This window comes from Lampetra fluviatilis, chromosome 10 (assembly GCF_964198595.1).
Source record: "Lampetra fluviatilis chromosome 10, kcLamFluv1.1, whole genome shotgun sequence".
Lineage (NCBI taxonomy): Eukaryota > Metazoa > Chordata > Hyperoartia > Petromyzontiformes > Petromyzontidae > Lampetra > Lampetra fluviatilis.
The window spans coordinates 7,933,964-7,950,788 of NC_136284.1; the positions used below are offsets into that span (position 1 = coordinate 7,933,964).

Sequence of the window (16,825 nt, forward strand, 5' to 3'; positions counted from 1 at the left end):
GTGTATACTGGATGTGTTGTACTGGGTACGTGAATATTGTCCAGGTCAAACCTGGTTAAAATTAAGCCATGTTCGCAACCTTCACAGCTCCGACACTCCCTGGCTGCCGCCATTCTCCCCAGCTGTGGTCGGCACACACCGCACGCTCAGCTCTCGTGACCAACGACTCGTGAATGTGCTGCAATCCAGAGCCAGGAGAGCACCGCCCGCCGGATGGGATGAATGACTTCCCCCTGGCACCTGTCACATGCGCTCTCCCTGAGCAGATTGCCACGAAATGCAATCGCTACCCCCGCATCTTTGTTCGGGAGGAGGCTGCCATTATTATTTTTTGTTTTGTGATAGTTTTGTTGTTGTTGCCTTTTGTGCTTTTAGTCTGCAGTCAGCAGTGACTGAAGCAATACAAGGCCATGAAACTCCCAGCAGATAAGAGGCTTTTTGTAGAAAAGGCACATTATGTTTTTGTTATATATATGTGGATACACATACTTTCCTCTGAGTTTTGTACGCTGGACCTCAAGTTAATATCATACAAGTGCTTTGGCTAAATAGTGACCCAGTCTACTCGTCATAGTCTTGAACTACGCAAAAGTTAACGCATGTGCCATTCGTGCATTGCGTTGCACCCATCGCAATGGGGAGATGCATTTTCACTAAGATACCATGAAAAGGTGAAGCGAGGAGGAGTTAGAAGGTATGTTGAGATATGAAACCGATAAACCTGAATTCGATTCCTGGCCATTGCTAACTAATAATGTCAGTGGTGAGTGATATGTGAACTGGTCTTGGCTCCTTCTTCAAAAATCCACACTCACCAGCACGGTGAAGTGTGGTTACAAAAAAACAACCCATAGCTGACACATTATGGGGAGGCATTCATCCAGCGTTGGCTTTACAACATCTGGAAATTAGAATTATTCATATGCAACAAAAAAAGGGCGAATACCAATTGCTGTAAATTTTTTACACGTTATTACGACACGGGGGAGTAGAATCGATTCGATTTTGTGTCGGATTTAAATTATAAAAAAATGGAGAATAATGATTTTATTTTTTTAATATGCTGGTATCGATATGTCAGCTTTATTTGCCATTGTAAAACGTGTGACGTCAAGCAATATGCGTTGATATACGTCTCCACTTTTATTGAGATGCTCAAATGCCCTATATACCGTTCGCACTGAGAACACTTTCAGGCAATTTCCTTTGCAAGTCACTGCTAAATACATTGCTTAGATTCCTTCACCACTCAGTAAATCGGGTTAAATGTAAAATGGTTAGGGGCCATAGAAACAAAACGTGTTGTTATTCAGAGCGCTTCACGTGTGGAGATATTAACATTGTTTGATGCTTTTCATGTTTTTTGTTGTAAACATTATCTTCCCATTTTGCCAGTTATATTTCACTCTTGCAATTGGTCTCGTGTCGCAAGACAAATATGTCTTGATTTGGAAACTCTCACAGTGAGCGACGTGCTAACATGTGTTAGGAAAGTGGCCCCGGAAGATGTTGTCGCAGAATGACTTTTACAGGTATGGGGAAACTTCAAGAGGCCTCGTTATTATCCACACTGGAGGCCCACCTTTTATATGCCCTGCAAAGAGTGTTTTTTTTTTACTCGATGTAATTGTGAACAACAGCCATATGAGTCATTCATACATATAACACTGGTCAACAAAAAAAAATCTTTTTTTTCCGGCCTGGACTTTTGCAGCTGTTTTAGACTAATTTCAGGGTGCTGATTCCAAATCTGATCTCATATTTTCTCTATCACATCTTGTTTTTATGCTATCGGCATACCTCATTTTCATTTATTTTACCCGAAATTAACTCTGTCACTTATGATTGCAAGTTGTTGCGAGTCAGTGACTGCTTTAGTGTTAAAATATGGTGCTGTATTTTTAGATAGTGTGTTTATAATATCATTTTATGTAGATATCCACATTTATTTAATATTTTTCTTTTGCAGTTTTTATTGAAAATGCAATATTTGATATCTCAAAAACCTGATGTGATAGACAAAAACTGATGCCAGATTTGGAATCAGCACCCCAAAATTACCTTAAAACCGTTGGAATACCTTATGCCAGAAAAAGTGTGTTGACCAGTGTAATCGGCATAATGATTGGTTCACTGCAGCTCAAAGACTCACTCCTACAAGGCGTGTGGTGAAGCTATGAGATGTCCATGTGCTCGGCATTTGAAGGCCTGGAGACCAGAATCGGTGATTTCGCCGACAATGTGCTCAGGGAGGCAGTAACATATCCTGACATCAGAGTGTATCAATCAAACCAGCATTTTGAATCGTCAGAGTTGGACTAAGCTGCATTAAGTGGAAAGTAAATGTTAATGTGATGCGTTATTTTGCGTTCAGTCGTTTGTGACCTGCGCTGAGACCATCAACGCAGTGCACTCGAGAATCTGGTGTGATCGAGGGCGCCCGTTCAAATTCAAACACAGAATCCCACAGGTGCTGGCTCAAAGGGTCTGACGTAGCATGAGCCCGCTGGGCCACTCAGTCTCGCCTGTTTCGACATTTTCTTCCAAACCAAAAAAATCTCCATTGCAACTCGGTGGAAGGTACAAGCGTAGACGAAGCCGAACGTTGTTTGGTGCAGTGGGAATGTGAGATGAAGCACACAGGTTTTGGTTGCCGTGATTAGCACTGACTGTAAAAGTGGCAGCTCTGGAGCATTCTCTCCGATTGAGAACCCTACAAAAACATCGGACCGCTCTCTCTCCGCCACCCTTCCGTTGTCTTGCGCATCCCCACACGTCAACAAATCCATACTTCACTCTTCCTACCTTTATCACTTCCCACCCCCTCTCCCCACACACACTCTTCTTCTTCTTAGCACTCCGCCTGCCAGCAGGAAGAAATCCCTTTGATCTGAAAGCCTCCGCACCAGCTAGGTAATGGCCAAGGCCCTGTGGGACACACTGTCGAAGCTGCATGAGGAAAACAAACCATTATCTCCTTCCTTCATGCGTTAAAAGTACGAATTACGCTTAAGCTCACCCTTCCCTTGGTCTTGCTGCATGAGCTCCACTTTAGATCACAGATCCTAAGCTCTCATGTCTCCAGTGATGTGATCTATAAATCACAGAGCTGGTAACTTGACCATTTTTTCCATCGCCAATGGAGAAGCTTCAGCTATCCCGATAACCATAATCTCTCTCCTCCTCTCTGTCTGTTTCGCTCCCTCATCCCGTCGCCTCCCCCTGCCACCCTTTGCCTCCATAATGCAGAAACCCTCCCATTCCCATTCCCTAATCTTCACTTTTCCACATCTGATTAAAACGCATCAAAAACACAGCCTGATACTGTGCCAAGCGCGCAGCATTACTCTCTCCGCCATTGAAGGAGCGCTGCAAACAAGATAAGGATCGTAACTTCAAAAATAAAGCCCTATATTAAGGAGTCAGAAGAAACAATACATGTGCATGCATTCAATAATATGACTGCTTTAGGCATAAAAAAAACTAGAGTCAACATTTTGCTTTGATGTTTTTTTGATTAATGGCAAGTAGTTGGTTAAAATGATTTAAATATAATGTTTATGTAGCCAGTGTTAATCTTCACCAAAGGGCCTGTGACTTCATAACCATAACATTCTTTATTTTCTGTTTAACAAACGTGGCATTGACACAATCTCTGCATTTTCTAAAAGAAATTCCGAGGGACTTTTTCACGTTGCAAAAGGCAGAACATTACGTCGTTGGCACGAGGAATCCAACTGTTCCCACATTTATTTGTGAGCCGTGTCATCGGCTAGGTGGTGTGAAGGCGGTGGTTGGAGGAGGGGGGTGGTAAGAGAAAGTGGTGATGCAACAGCCATCATGACGATAGAATTATTTCATAGGTCCCTAATCATGCGTGATAAAAAATATAGAATGTTTTTAGAGATGTTATGCTTTAGAGAGAAAAAAAACTAAATGTGAAAACATAACCATGCATTTCTTTCCTAAGTACTGCACTGCATGTCTATAAAACGCTGCATTGTCTGTTATTTCCATTTATTCGATATTATCCGCACGTCATCAGAATGTTAGTGTCAAATGCAGGTCACTCCCATGAATTTGAGGTCTCTGAAATCTCTGCATTACTGAATACGTGTCCCGAGAACCCTATGATTTGACATATAATTACAGTAATTTTCTTTAGTAAATGGATGGTATGGTTCTTCAAAATTACATGGTGGTTTGTACACAATATTTCAAAAATGTTTTTTTTCTTCATATTTCAATGTGTTTGTATGTTTTTGTTAAACAAACATGATCCACTCAAAGCCCTAAACAAATAACATTCCCCACCGTCTTTCTTAGCATTGCCCTTGACAAAGGAGAGCAGAATCATCCTTTAATTATGATGTATAGCTGGCACAAATCCTAATTTAATAAAATTACACATTGCTATTGTTGAAATCCATCAAAAGAGAAGCTTTATAACATTCACAAATGATTCGCAACACAGTCCATCAAAAGGCAAGAGGTAGCGCACCATCCCAATTTTCGTGCATTCAGCACTGTGCCCCCACAAAGCCGTGGCAATTCCCTTTCATATTTGAAATTATGCTGTAAAGTTCAAGGTCAGAAAGCTCACCCTTTCATATATCTCCCATAAGAGAACTGTAACTTGATCTGTGTCACAACCTGTTTGTTTCTACATCAAACCGCCGTGTGCACTATCTCTGCAGTCACGGGAGGTTGTACCCTAAGGCCTTTCATTCCTAGCCAAAGCGTTTCTCTCCCAGCCTGACTGAAAGCGTTTTTTTTTCACCCCCTCCTCCTCCTCGCTTAAACCAAATATTTACATTAGACGGAGGCTCAGCAGCTTCTCTCCGCCTCCCATTTCCAGCAGCTTACGGGATAAGTCACTCACTGATGCGTGCAGTGGCTTTTGAGAGCAACTCGCAGTGAAATAAAAGGATTAGGCTGGACGACGGAAACAGCAGAGCATAACAGCAACATCTGAGCCATCGGCGCCCGGCAGCACCTTCCATTTCTGTCACGGGAGAGCGACAGCTCGTGAAGTCCTAATGCTGGCTCCTCGCTCTTGTCTGTCTGTCTGGCACCAACGCTGCACGGTCATCCGCTATCTCGACAAAACAGTTTTCCTTTTGAGGGAGCAGTTTGAACAGCGTGTCTTCGGATAGACGTCGCATGAGGCTTGCTTAAAGTTATGAATTTGGCGCGTTCGCTTTCAGAATCAATGCACTGCTTTGCATGGCACTAGGAGAAATAAATGAGCTGATTTGAATAATTGACGTTTCGTATTTGATCAGTTGAGTAACTTGCTGTTTTCCAAATTAAAATGTATTTCTCTCTTTGACGAACACTGCGGGGATCACGTGCTCTGTTTTTTTTTTACAGTGGTGGCCGCGTTGTATAGATCCGTGACTGGGCAGGAATCCATCACGTGTAGCTTATTTTGACTTAAAACTCACCCAATATCCTAAAATAAAGTTTACAAAACAACTCATTCGCGGCATCCAAAGGGCATTTACATCCCGTGCACACGCGGGCAAGGCTTTTCTGGAGAACATATACTTTTATATCCACCCTGACGATTTTCCAAAAAAACTTTTTTTCAAAATCAACAGCACTCATTTGATGTGGATACGTCAACAGGATAACTGAAACACAAGCGCACGTGGCATTTCGAGCTGCAGCCTTTACTGCTGCTGTTATTATACCTGTTGAACGTTTGTTATTATTTTCATCACTACGCTTGTTCACCCAGGAAAGCATCACTGACTCACGACTCTTTCATGGGGGCGGAGAGAGGTACCTGCCAAGTTTTCACCGCAGTAGGGAGCAACGCTTGCTATGTGTAATCCCGACTAAGTAATTTGCGGGGGGGGGGGGGGGAATTAAGTCTGCAGGGATGACAGCGCATACGGGAAGAGGCCCATTAACTTAGAACTGCGCTGCAGTCTCTGCGAGATTACTTTGTGACTTTGTTTTTTTTTGATGAAGCAGAACAATGGACTGCCCAATGCCAACTCGTGTTTTGACCACCTTCTCTGATAACAGCACAAGCCCACAGTGCACTTCCTATCATTAGGCCCGTGTTACTTATCACACCAACCTCGTCTCCCCGACTCCCCCTAATTATAATTATCTCGTTCCAGCAGGGCGATTAGCCCCTAATGACACCAGAGCCAAGTGGGTAAACACACGCGATATCCGAGCAGCCGGCCAAAAAGCGGGGGTCATTATGAGAATTACTCGACCCAAGGGTCCCCCCCCCCACTCCCAGATAACTGCCGGCGTCTTTCCTCCCGAGGCTCCTGCGATTTCCCGGCACCAGGGGAGGCAAGGGGAATGTGGAGTTACGCAATCAAGATTCCTTCCAAAGAGAAAAAAAACGAATGACCCCCCCCACCCACCCCTCCACACGCATAACGCACACACGTGCCGGCCGAACACTCCACAGAAGTTCAAGTTAGTGGTGTGGTGACCCACGCCAGTAGGTATGGTTGTGGGTTGCCACGTGCCCTGTTTTTTTTGCAGGATAGTCCTCTATTTGCTGGAGCTGCCCCTAGGAAATCGGCAAGTCCTTCCGAGACACGAATAGTCCAGGTATTTAGTCGGTTGTGTAATTACAATACACTACTCAAGACAATGTATTGACATGAAGTCAGTGATGAATTGCTCACGGAATATTTTGTGGGGGCCCCAACTCCCAACCCCCAGACCCTGCAGGGGAAATATTTTCTCGAGCTCAGCTCAGACAACTGTGGCTGAAACTTAACGCTCTTTTTTTTTCTATCTACGTGACTTTACCGAAAGACCCAAAGACTATGAATTCCTGCAGTCACGAAAGCTTAAAGTCAAGATTTAACGCTCTTGCATGTTGTTCTTCCTCCATCTGGTACCGATATGTCCCGGTTTATATTTAATTGTGCACCTTAAGACGTGGCAAAACCCCTGGAAGACGCGGTGCGCCCCGTCACGTAAACGTACCGCCAGTGCGTAAGTGTAGGCGGTGTGCGAGGGCAGGCAGGGCGAGTGAGCGGCGTGGTGGAGCCGCGGAAGCTGGTAGCCGCCCCCTCCCCAGGTGGCGAGGTCAGAACCCCACTGCGACGCGTAGGCAGGCCCCGTCTTGCTCCCACAGTGCGGCCTCATGGCGTGGCCACCCACCTGCGGAGGAAGAGGAAGAGAAGGGGGGGGGGCGGGGTCACGCATGTAGAAACCGTTACGTGAAATGTGAATGGTGTTCTCGATTTGAAGCTTTCGTGACTGCAAGGATTCATACTCTTAGGTGTTTTCGGTAAAGTCACGTAGGTAAAAAATAAACTTAAAAGTTAATAAAAGTAATAATGGAAATAAAGTAATATAATAATAAAATAATAAATCATTATTTTATTTTATTTCCATTATTACTTTTATTAACTTTAAATTTTATTTTTTACCTACGTGACTTTACCGAAAAAACCTAAGAATATGTGAATGGTGCTTTGTCAATCTGTAATCATCATCATCGTCATTGGTGATGCCATTTGATATCATCATGATCATTGTCCAACGTCTTGACATTGTTTTTTGCATTTTGACACATTAGTAATATTATAATGTATTGCATCCTTATCGTCGTCATTGCCATCATCATGATCAGTGTCCAGTGTCGTGAGATGCTGTGCGTGTAGATACTTTGTAAATTATCGTCGTATTATTGTATTGCATCCTGCTCAACAACATGATCGCCATTATCGTCATCATCATCATCATATAGCATCCTGAAATATTGCATGTAGACACTTTTTAAATTACAACTGTATTGCATTGCCTAATCTTCATGGTCATTATCATGATCACTATTATCTTCTCAGCGGAAAATCACCTCCGTTTGGTGTGGCTACACTCATTTAGTGCACTAAAGTCAGCAGCAGTTGTCCAATGGATGGACTGGTTCTTGCTACAGTGAAGCTTTAACACCAACCTCGTGCTCGCTTGAACATTCACGCACTAATCACCTTGTCAGAATTCATAGAAAAGCTGTGGACAATTTCTGTAACACGCATTATAAGCTTTATTCTTTCAAGCCACTCAGACTCGCTCGAACTTATACAGCAATGTTAGCCAGCCAACACGAAAGCCTAATAACCCTGGAGTATACCGTCATGTCAGTAGTGCTTCTTGCAGATTCATATACTTTTCCTCATGTGCCAATTAAAGAGAGAGGCAGCCACTAAAGTGCAATAATGGAGGGCCTAACCACGACTTTAAATCACAAGAACGACGCTTCACACCCACGCTGAAAAGCCAGGGACCCACAGTTTTGGTATACACGAATCCTGACTAAAGCTGTTGTTAACACTTTCCAACTAAGTTTGAAAGTGTTCACGCATTAGCTATGTCTGTCTGTAACATGGGACGCGTCAACTCTCACAACGATGATCCTATACAGTTCATATTTTCGTATTAAGTTGCATTGCCCTACATATACGAAAAAAAATGCCAAAAATGTATTGAAAACCAGCACTAAATATAAAAGCCTTTTTGGCCGGGCCCAAAACAGCGCACGCCGTGCGCACCCTCGGTGGGTCATGGCTTCGACCCGCGACATCGCGCATCGCGTGCCCTCATCTCGTCGTACGCCTCGTCGGCTGTAAACGTCGTGACAATTAACCAAAGACCAGAGGTCGCAACTGGGTACCCGATACCCGTACCCTACCCGATACCCGGCTACCCGTACCCGGTCGGGTACGGGTACGGGTAGCCGTTTGCGACCCTGGTGCGGCCGGGTACGGATAGGCCGTGAGTCACTGGTGAGTAACCGTTTATCACTCATTTCGGGTAGGGTACGGGTAGGGAACGGGAACCCGTACCTGGCCGGGTACGGGTACCCATTTGCGACCCTGGTGCGGCCGGGTACGGGTAAGGAATCAAAACCCGTTTGCGACCTCTGCCAAAGACTGTACACCCTTGGACAAAATGCATGCCGTTAAAGGCAATACAGAATCAATGCGAACGCATGATTTGTTTTGCTTCCTCGTTCTAGTTTGCATTTTCCTTCAAAAAATATCTATATCAACACAATATAAAATTAGCTTATGATTGAAGGTAATTCTGCATTATTTTCTTCAATGGACGAGTGCACCTATGTGTTGCATGATTGTGGGGGGGGGGGGGGTTCCCCTATAAAAAAAAAGCCGGGGACCTTTGATCACTATAGAAAAGTTATTTATTATTGACGCCACAGCTATGTTTGAGACAATTGTATTCTCAACGGTGACCGGCAACAAACACAAGCCAAAGCACTTTTATGTTCTAGCACCAATGTCCCTGCTGCTTTTTTGACAGTAAAGAACTCTGTGCTTCTACTCGTGTTGTGAAAACCAATGCTGCAGAGATCACTGTGGTACATTACATTCCAACAGCGGGAACAAACTGGCACCTCACAGATTAACTGTCAGCATCAAGTCCCACAGATCTCATCGTGTTGTTGTCCTCCTGCTCGGTTGTCCACATCCATGTCATCATTATCGCGAGTCGTGATGAATCCACTGCTGGATGAAGGCCTCCTCAAGCCACCGCCATCTACCGTAATCGAGTGACGTAATGTGTAATATACCATCTAGCTAGCACCTACAGACAAGTTCATTCCATCGCTTCAACTCCCCAGTGGACATCTCAGATATCGTTAAATGTCTTGGCTACGACTCAATATAAATGATAAAATTAGTAATACATTTTTTTTTGTTATTTGGTAAACATAGCCACCTCTCGTGGCTGCAGCAATCACGTGAACCCATTGCGTACAACATACAAATCTAAAATAATCAATTCTTACACATGCAATTCCATACATGTATCATTTATAGGTTAAGAATCAATATTAACGGATGACTTGATACACCATGGATCTGCATAACAGACACAGTAATTTAATTACGTAGGAGTGATTCTCACCAAGTCCTTTCATAATCAGTCATGTCCCATCCACTGCTGCGAGAAAGCCTCCCCGCGCCATCACCGTCCGTTATGATATTGCGATGCCACAACCCATGTCACTGCTGCACATGAACTCATCTCATCACTCCGTCTTGCATCACCGCTCTCTCTGACATTGGTCATCACCCCTCCTGCCCATGTGTCTTGCCCAAGCCCATTTACTTATTTCTAACAGTCAATATAACGTCTCGAATTTACATTTGCTCACCGATCCATGCACTCCTCTTTCTGTCTCACAGCATCATTCTAAGCATGGACCTCTCCATCCTTCCAAATGTAAGCATGGACCTCTCCATCCTTCCAAATTCTTTGTCAATGTCCATAATTCGCATCCATACATATACGCAGCTAGGTATATATGCTCCGATAAAAAAAAAACTTATTCAAGCCCCTTGGCACGTTGCTTTTCACGATCAAATCAATTCCTGGTCTCGTTCACCTCTTGAATTCATCATTTTAATTCCGATCCTGCTTCGATATTTTCCCCGAGGCACGAATACTCCGACACCGTTACCATTTTATAGTTTTGTCTCCAACAATTATTTTCTTTCTCTGCTTATCAAAAAGGTCCGTTAATTATAGTTAATTGCCCGAGGCTGCTAGCCGTCGCCGGATTGACATCATTTATGCTGCCCGGAATGCTGGGCATGCCGCAGTCGTTGCCTTGCTCGGCTGATTTAACGTGGAAATAGCAGCACAGCAGGATTAACGCACAGGGCTTCAGGCGCTGCAACCCAGGGGCTTCGTTTCCGAGGGGCTTCCAAATATAATGATATAATCACTGCTGTATAACGGTTCTAACGCAAAACTGTAGCACGATGATACATTTTACAGGTCGTTTTGGTAAATACAGCCATAGCATCACGATCCGTGTTACGACCAGTTGTGTGCAGAAATGTAGATTGGTTATCGTTTTTTTTTAACCTTGATTCAGCTTGACGATTCATATGCCACATTTACAAGCCCGAACTGAAATAACCAAAGAAAATAACGACGGAGTGTTTTGGCGTCAGGCACAGGTGGGGGTTAAACAGTGAAGGGAAGAAATTTCCCCGGGCCTCCATAGAACGTGATCCAGCCCTCGTGGGCAGAGGGTGAGTAGGCGTGGGCATGGATTCCACCTCTGAGGTACAACAAAACAGGACCGACCTATCGTGTGAAGAATACTCTTTTGTTCTTTCGGTAAAGTCACGTAGGTATAAAATAAAATAAATCACGACGTTTCGGGCGCAACACAAGCGTCCGTCATCAGGTGTTGCGCCCGAAACGTGGTGGTTTATTGTATTTTATACCCACGTGACTTTACCAAAAGAACCAAAGAGTATGGATTCCTGCAGTTACGAAAGCTTAAAATCAAGATTATTTGAAGAATGTCTCTTAATTCCAGAAGAGGGAATAACTTCACGTAGATGCATTGTCTTCAGTGGTGTTATTATTACACAACTGACCAAGAACGGGACTTTTGATATCCTGGGAAAAATGACAGATTTACCAAGGCGGCTACCTCACAAAGAGGATGACCCTGATTAAACAAGGACAGGTGGCAACCCTAGGCATAGCCTGAGTCCGTGTAATCAGGGATGGTTCCCAACTGCCTCGTAACAACCCGGGACGATGAACTGTGAACGATGCTCCAGACTCTTACATTCTTGAGATAAATCACGCAGCCTTAAAAACTGTGCATACATTCACCCTCACATACAATGCGCAAAGCGTTCGTAAACAGTTGAAACTTTCGAGAACAAATTTTCTTTTAGAATTATTCAGGGACTTTGTGAAAGGGAGAACGTGTCGGGCTTGCACTGTGGCCCCCCTTGCGCACCACAACACGCGCGTCGATTTGTGGTATTTCTCCCCGACCCCCAGGGACTATTTTCCGAGAGAAAGTTGCCTTTGAATCATGGGATTCCCCCGCTGGTCAGGCCGGAAGAGCACGGTGCCGAGGCCGCGTCCATGCATCACGGATCAGCCTGCTCCGCGGATGGGCCACCTGGTTCATTGCCTGCTCCCGAGTTCACGGAAAGCGATGGCCCTGTCAGTTTTTTTTTATTCGCGACGCAACATCGCCAGGGAAGCAGCGTCAGGTGTCCCTTTGATGGCCACTGATTGCCGCGTGCAAAAAAAGGAATTAAAGATTGTTCACTTTGGTTAAAGGTTAAAATGAGAAATTGTGCAAAAAGGAAGGTCTGTCAGGTGCTTAAACCCACTCTTCAACAGGCAACCAATTTTATTGATTGTTTAGCAGCCACTAATACATTAAATTAAACATTTTTACAAGACAAATAATAACTTTACTTCTGCTATGCTTACCCCAGAAGACCGGTATAATAAAGAATCTAATAAATACTAAAGTGCTGCTATTCCCATTTTCATTCAAATGCGAACACTTTAGATGTTACCCTGGGCCATGCAGCCACTGGGGCTATCTGCATGCAGCCTTCGACACACTTTCCATTAATGCATGCAATGATGCATATGTGAATCAATTAAAATAAAATCTTATACGCACGATACATGCGTCAAATCGTCTTCGTAAGCATTTTTCAAAATGTACAAGTTATGCAAGTCAAATGCAAATCAGAAACTAATTTTGTATTTAGGTTAATGGTGTGGACAATGCTTTGAGGCTGGTGCGGATAAGTAAAGTGAGGTTTATAGATGGCCACGTGACGAAGCTACCCTCTTTCTGGTACAGGATATTTTTCTCTTTCAGTTTTCTGCGGTGGCAGCTCGCGCAGATGGCAATTTGCTGTCACAGTTATGAATATGGACTGACACTGTCATAGAAAAGCTATACAAACAGGACATAAAACATGCATGCATTTCTAACAAGGTGGACATAACTTCGATTATATTTTTACTCAAGAAATGTTTTTGAACTGTTTATTCGTATTATTTAAATATGTTATAGTTTTTTTTTAATACTACATTTAGAACCTTTATTAATTATTTAAGTGGAGAGGGGAGGAGAAGGAATACGTCTTTTTCTGCTCTCATGTCCAGGTCAAAAATATCTAAATCTGGCCCTGGTTGTGACCACAAATCGTTAAATTATTAATCAAATCGCTATAAGCTTGGGGCGGTGGGTGGGGAGGGGGGCAAATTGCTACACGCCTACATGGCAACATACTTGTGACGTATAACACACACACAGATGGTAGACCACTCCCTCCACCCCTGCACCCCACCATCATACCCGAGTATTGTGTGTGGACACATCCACATGAAGCGAGGTCTCCTGCAAGGCACGGGACCGTGACCTTCACCCTGTGTCGAGCTTCCTCGCGATTACCTAACTTTGTCTTCCGACTTTCCTGCCCACACAGCCGTTTCCAAACTTACCAAACAAATCAATAAAAACAACGAAATCTATATATATATTTTTTATCAGGTAAGGCACACTGAGCTATATAGCTCCATTTCAGTAGTGACCTGGCCACAAATGATAGCTCAGCAAAGTGGCGTATCACGTGTAAATGTATAGTAGCCAAAGAATGTAAACATACGTTGATTCTAAATGAGGGAAGAACCAGAGGACCCAGAGAAAAATCCATGCGACCACGGGGAGAATATCCAAACTCCAAATATGAATGTGTCAGGATCGGGATCGAACCCACGACCTCCTGTACACTAGGCGAGGTAGTTAACATCTCGCCTCCGAGCGGCAATAATTATAAATTAAGCACTAACGAGTCCTTTAGTATCATAGACTGTAACGCAGAGAGCTCCAGATAAGATTCATTGGTCTTAATTCACCATTTAATTTTGACACTGGCACAGTGAATAGCGCATTGCGCTATAAACCCTTTGCTTCCTGAGCTCCATTCCTGGCCGTGGCTAACATCGGTGTGGAACGATATTGGGACCGATCTTTGGGACACTCTCCTATCCCTTTACCGAGCTGCACTAAGTCAAGTATGGTGGAGGGATGGTCAAACAACGCCCATGACTAAAACGGTGTAGGCCTTCATCCAGCAGTGAATTGGGAAAGTGCTGGACAACAAATAAATGTTTTATTACATTGGGACACTGTGCGAGCTCTGTATTTTCAGCTGGTAAAATGTAACATTGAAGTCACGGGACATTTTGATAAATACTGTGCAATCGTTGATGCTATGTCTTTGGGACATTCATTATCTAGAGCCTTAATTTTTGACTGCAATGTTACTTTTAACTGATGTCTTCAGTCTTGCTCTTATAACAGAAAACACAAGACAACAGTTACTTGTATTTGATTGAAGTGCCTTAATTTGCTAAGTGTATTAATAATCTAAATTTAGATGTCATACGCATTTCTTATATATTTTTAATGCGTAGAATGCTCAGTGCGCATGGCTTATCTTGAGCAGTGACCATGACCAATCGGATGAAAAATTATATCGCAAAGTTGCACACGATTGCATTTGTTAGCTTTGGTCACAACCGTAGCAAGTAAATAAATAAGTAAATGCGCTAAGAAATTGTGCGATTCGACTGACGAACATGACCACTTTTCACATGAATTCATTCCTAGTCCAAGAATAAAATCCCAAAATGATTATGCTCCTATAAATCATCATCATCATCATGCAGCAGTAACCACGGTCAATCCACTGCTGGCTGAAGGGCCTCACACCCACACCCCTCCAAAGCCGTCACGATTCCTCTCGCAAACTATAAATATTACACGCATAATGTACACCCCACTTTGCGGCATGTGCATGTGCGGAGGGAGTCACATGGGCATTCGAGCTGTGATGTACTGTGTGCAACAGTTATTTTTGGGGAGCTTATTAAAGTGCTAATGACGACCCATTTAAATTCAGTCCCCTGGCCGACACAGGAGGTCCAAGATAAGTTAGTCTAGGATTAGGGGCACGACAGAAGCCACGATTCCATTCATCACTCTCTGAGCAGGTGAGCGTGCAGCATGCCTTTGCTGCAGAGGCTTTTGCTCTTTGTTCCGAGCACCAGGCAGAGAGGTACGAGCGTGGCTGCCTAATTGAGCAGAAAGTAGCTACAATGGCAGCAATGAATTTGTCACAGCGGGCTTTACATTTTCAACCTGTCAATCACTGGCCAATCCCAATGCCGTGCCTATCCACGTACGCAAAGCATCTGCGCGCCATATTGCATGGACTTTCAGCGGGCTTGTAGTTACCACGCACTACATGTATACAGCACGTGTCATTTGTACGCCAAATGTAGTGTGGCGATTAAGTAGCCGTTTCCAGAACCCACAGAGAGGCATACACGCGCACAATTTGAACGTATATGTTTATCACGTGCTGTTGCATGCAAATTCATCATTGCATAAATTATAAAGCAGCGGAACGGTTTCAATTTATTACAGCTGACATCCGTTTTGCTTCGCGAATGTGCACCTGCCAAAATACAGCAACGGAAAACGTATCAGCAACCAAAATAAACTTCTTGGAAGATTAGTCTCTGCCACAGTCTAACACCTGTTCAATCCCAGCCAGCAACAAACAGCAATCGCTGCCATTCACCATTAAATAATGGCGACGTAAACCAAATAACTACATTAGTGCCTTGATAAGCACTGACAATGGCTTGGGATGGTCTTCTTCCAGCGGTGAATATATCATGGCTGATGATGATGATGAAGCACTGCTTGTATCATGATGCATCGATACGTATCGAATCTACTGCATTGCATGACCTCTGTAAGAAACAACATTTTCGCAATGAATATTCGTTGCATATAATCGGTTTTGCGTAACCCATGCAGCCAATAGATGCCACTACATTCACCATTTGCGCTAAGTATGCCGCCAGGCCACGTAGGGTAATGAAGGCTCGCTGACAGCAGGTCACAAGCCAACCCAGAGGTTAAAATTTTACAGAGTGAGGTAGACATTGCACACACACGGGACCCAACAATTACCTAATATATATGGTGACACCACTGGCGCCAGCCTGCGGAAAGTCTATGCAGCTTCAAGGCCATCCGCTCCACATGAATCCACACTCCACAATTCTACAGTCATTTGCCTCCTGCCCCTCCCAACCTCAATTTTGTCGAGGCTTATGATTCCATAATTGGAGCCAGTTGTGGACTCTATGAAGCTCCACAAAGCATTCGAGTTTGTGTTTAAAATCACTGATGGCATATATGTTGGGGGGGGGGGGGGGCCCAGGTAAAAGCCACGCGGTAAAACAAACTCAAAGCGTTTTCTTTGCAGCACAGCGGAAACAATGGATACACCGAATGTCTTCAGCGTTGTGATACACATTGCGCAAAGTATACACAACGGTACAGATCCTCTGCATAGCCTTTCATAAACTGTTGGGGCCAGTGGCGTAGCTAGGATATTTTGCGCCCGGGGACCAACTATAAAATTGGCGCCCCCCCCCCCCCGTTTAATCACAAACCAGAATGTAATTACATGACATGCAGGCTGTGTGTGGCGGGATATATAAACGTTTAGGTTGAGGTGTAGATTCGTGCAGTAGTTTCAGGCTGCCGCGCCCGCCGCAACAAGTTAAAATGTAACGTTGTAAGCCTCATTTTGGCGCCCCTTTACCTTGGCGCCCGGGGACACATGTACCCCCCTGCCCCCCCCCTAGCTACGCCTCTGGTTGGGGCGAGTGCTGTGAGCCAGCGCCGACGAAGCGCGACATGGCTCACGGGGGGGTTGTCATGTCGCTACACACACACACATCCAGACAGAGAAAAAAATGCATTGAGGCATGCACGCACGCACGCACACGGGCGCGCGCGCGGAGTACATCTTTCAACACCAAGTGAGCGGGCACGAGCCCTTCTGGCCAACGTTAAAAGGCGAGATGAACACATCAGCACGGTCGTTGTGGGGCCTCCACTAAAGGCAACTCCCGGCCAAGACGCCAGGCCGACTGGCAG

The 16,825-nt window shown here is 44.4% G+C and overlaps 1 protein-coding gene across 5 annotated transcripts in view; it reads right to left on the reverse strand.

The window, feature by feature from the left end:
* The window catches only part of LOC144934524 (RNA-binding motif, single-stranded-interacting protein 1-like), a 276,390-nt gene that overhangs the window by 171,374 nt on the left and 88,191 nt on the right, over positions 1-16,825 (reverse strand). For all 5 annotated transcript variants that reach the window (XM_078860394.1, XM_078860392.1, XM_078860390.1 and 2 more), the window contains one exon: positions 6,970-7,146. In XM_078860394.1, the coding sequence (XP_078716520.1) occupies positions 6,970-7,131 (162 nt within the window). In that variant the 5' untranslated portion in view covers positions 7,132-7,146. The remainder of the gene's footprint in view (positions 1-6,969; positions 7,147-16,825) is intronic.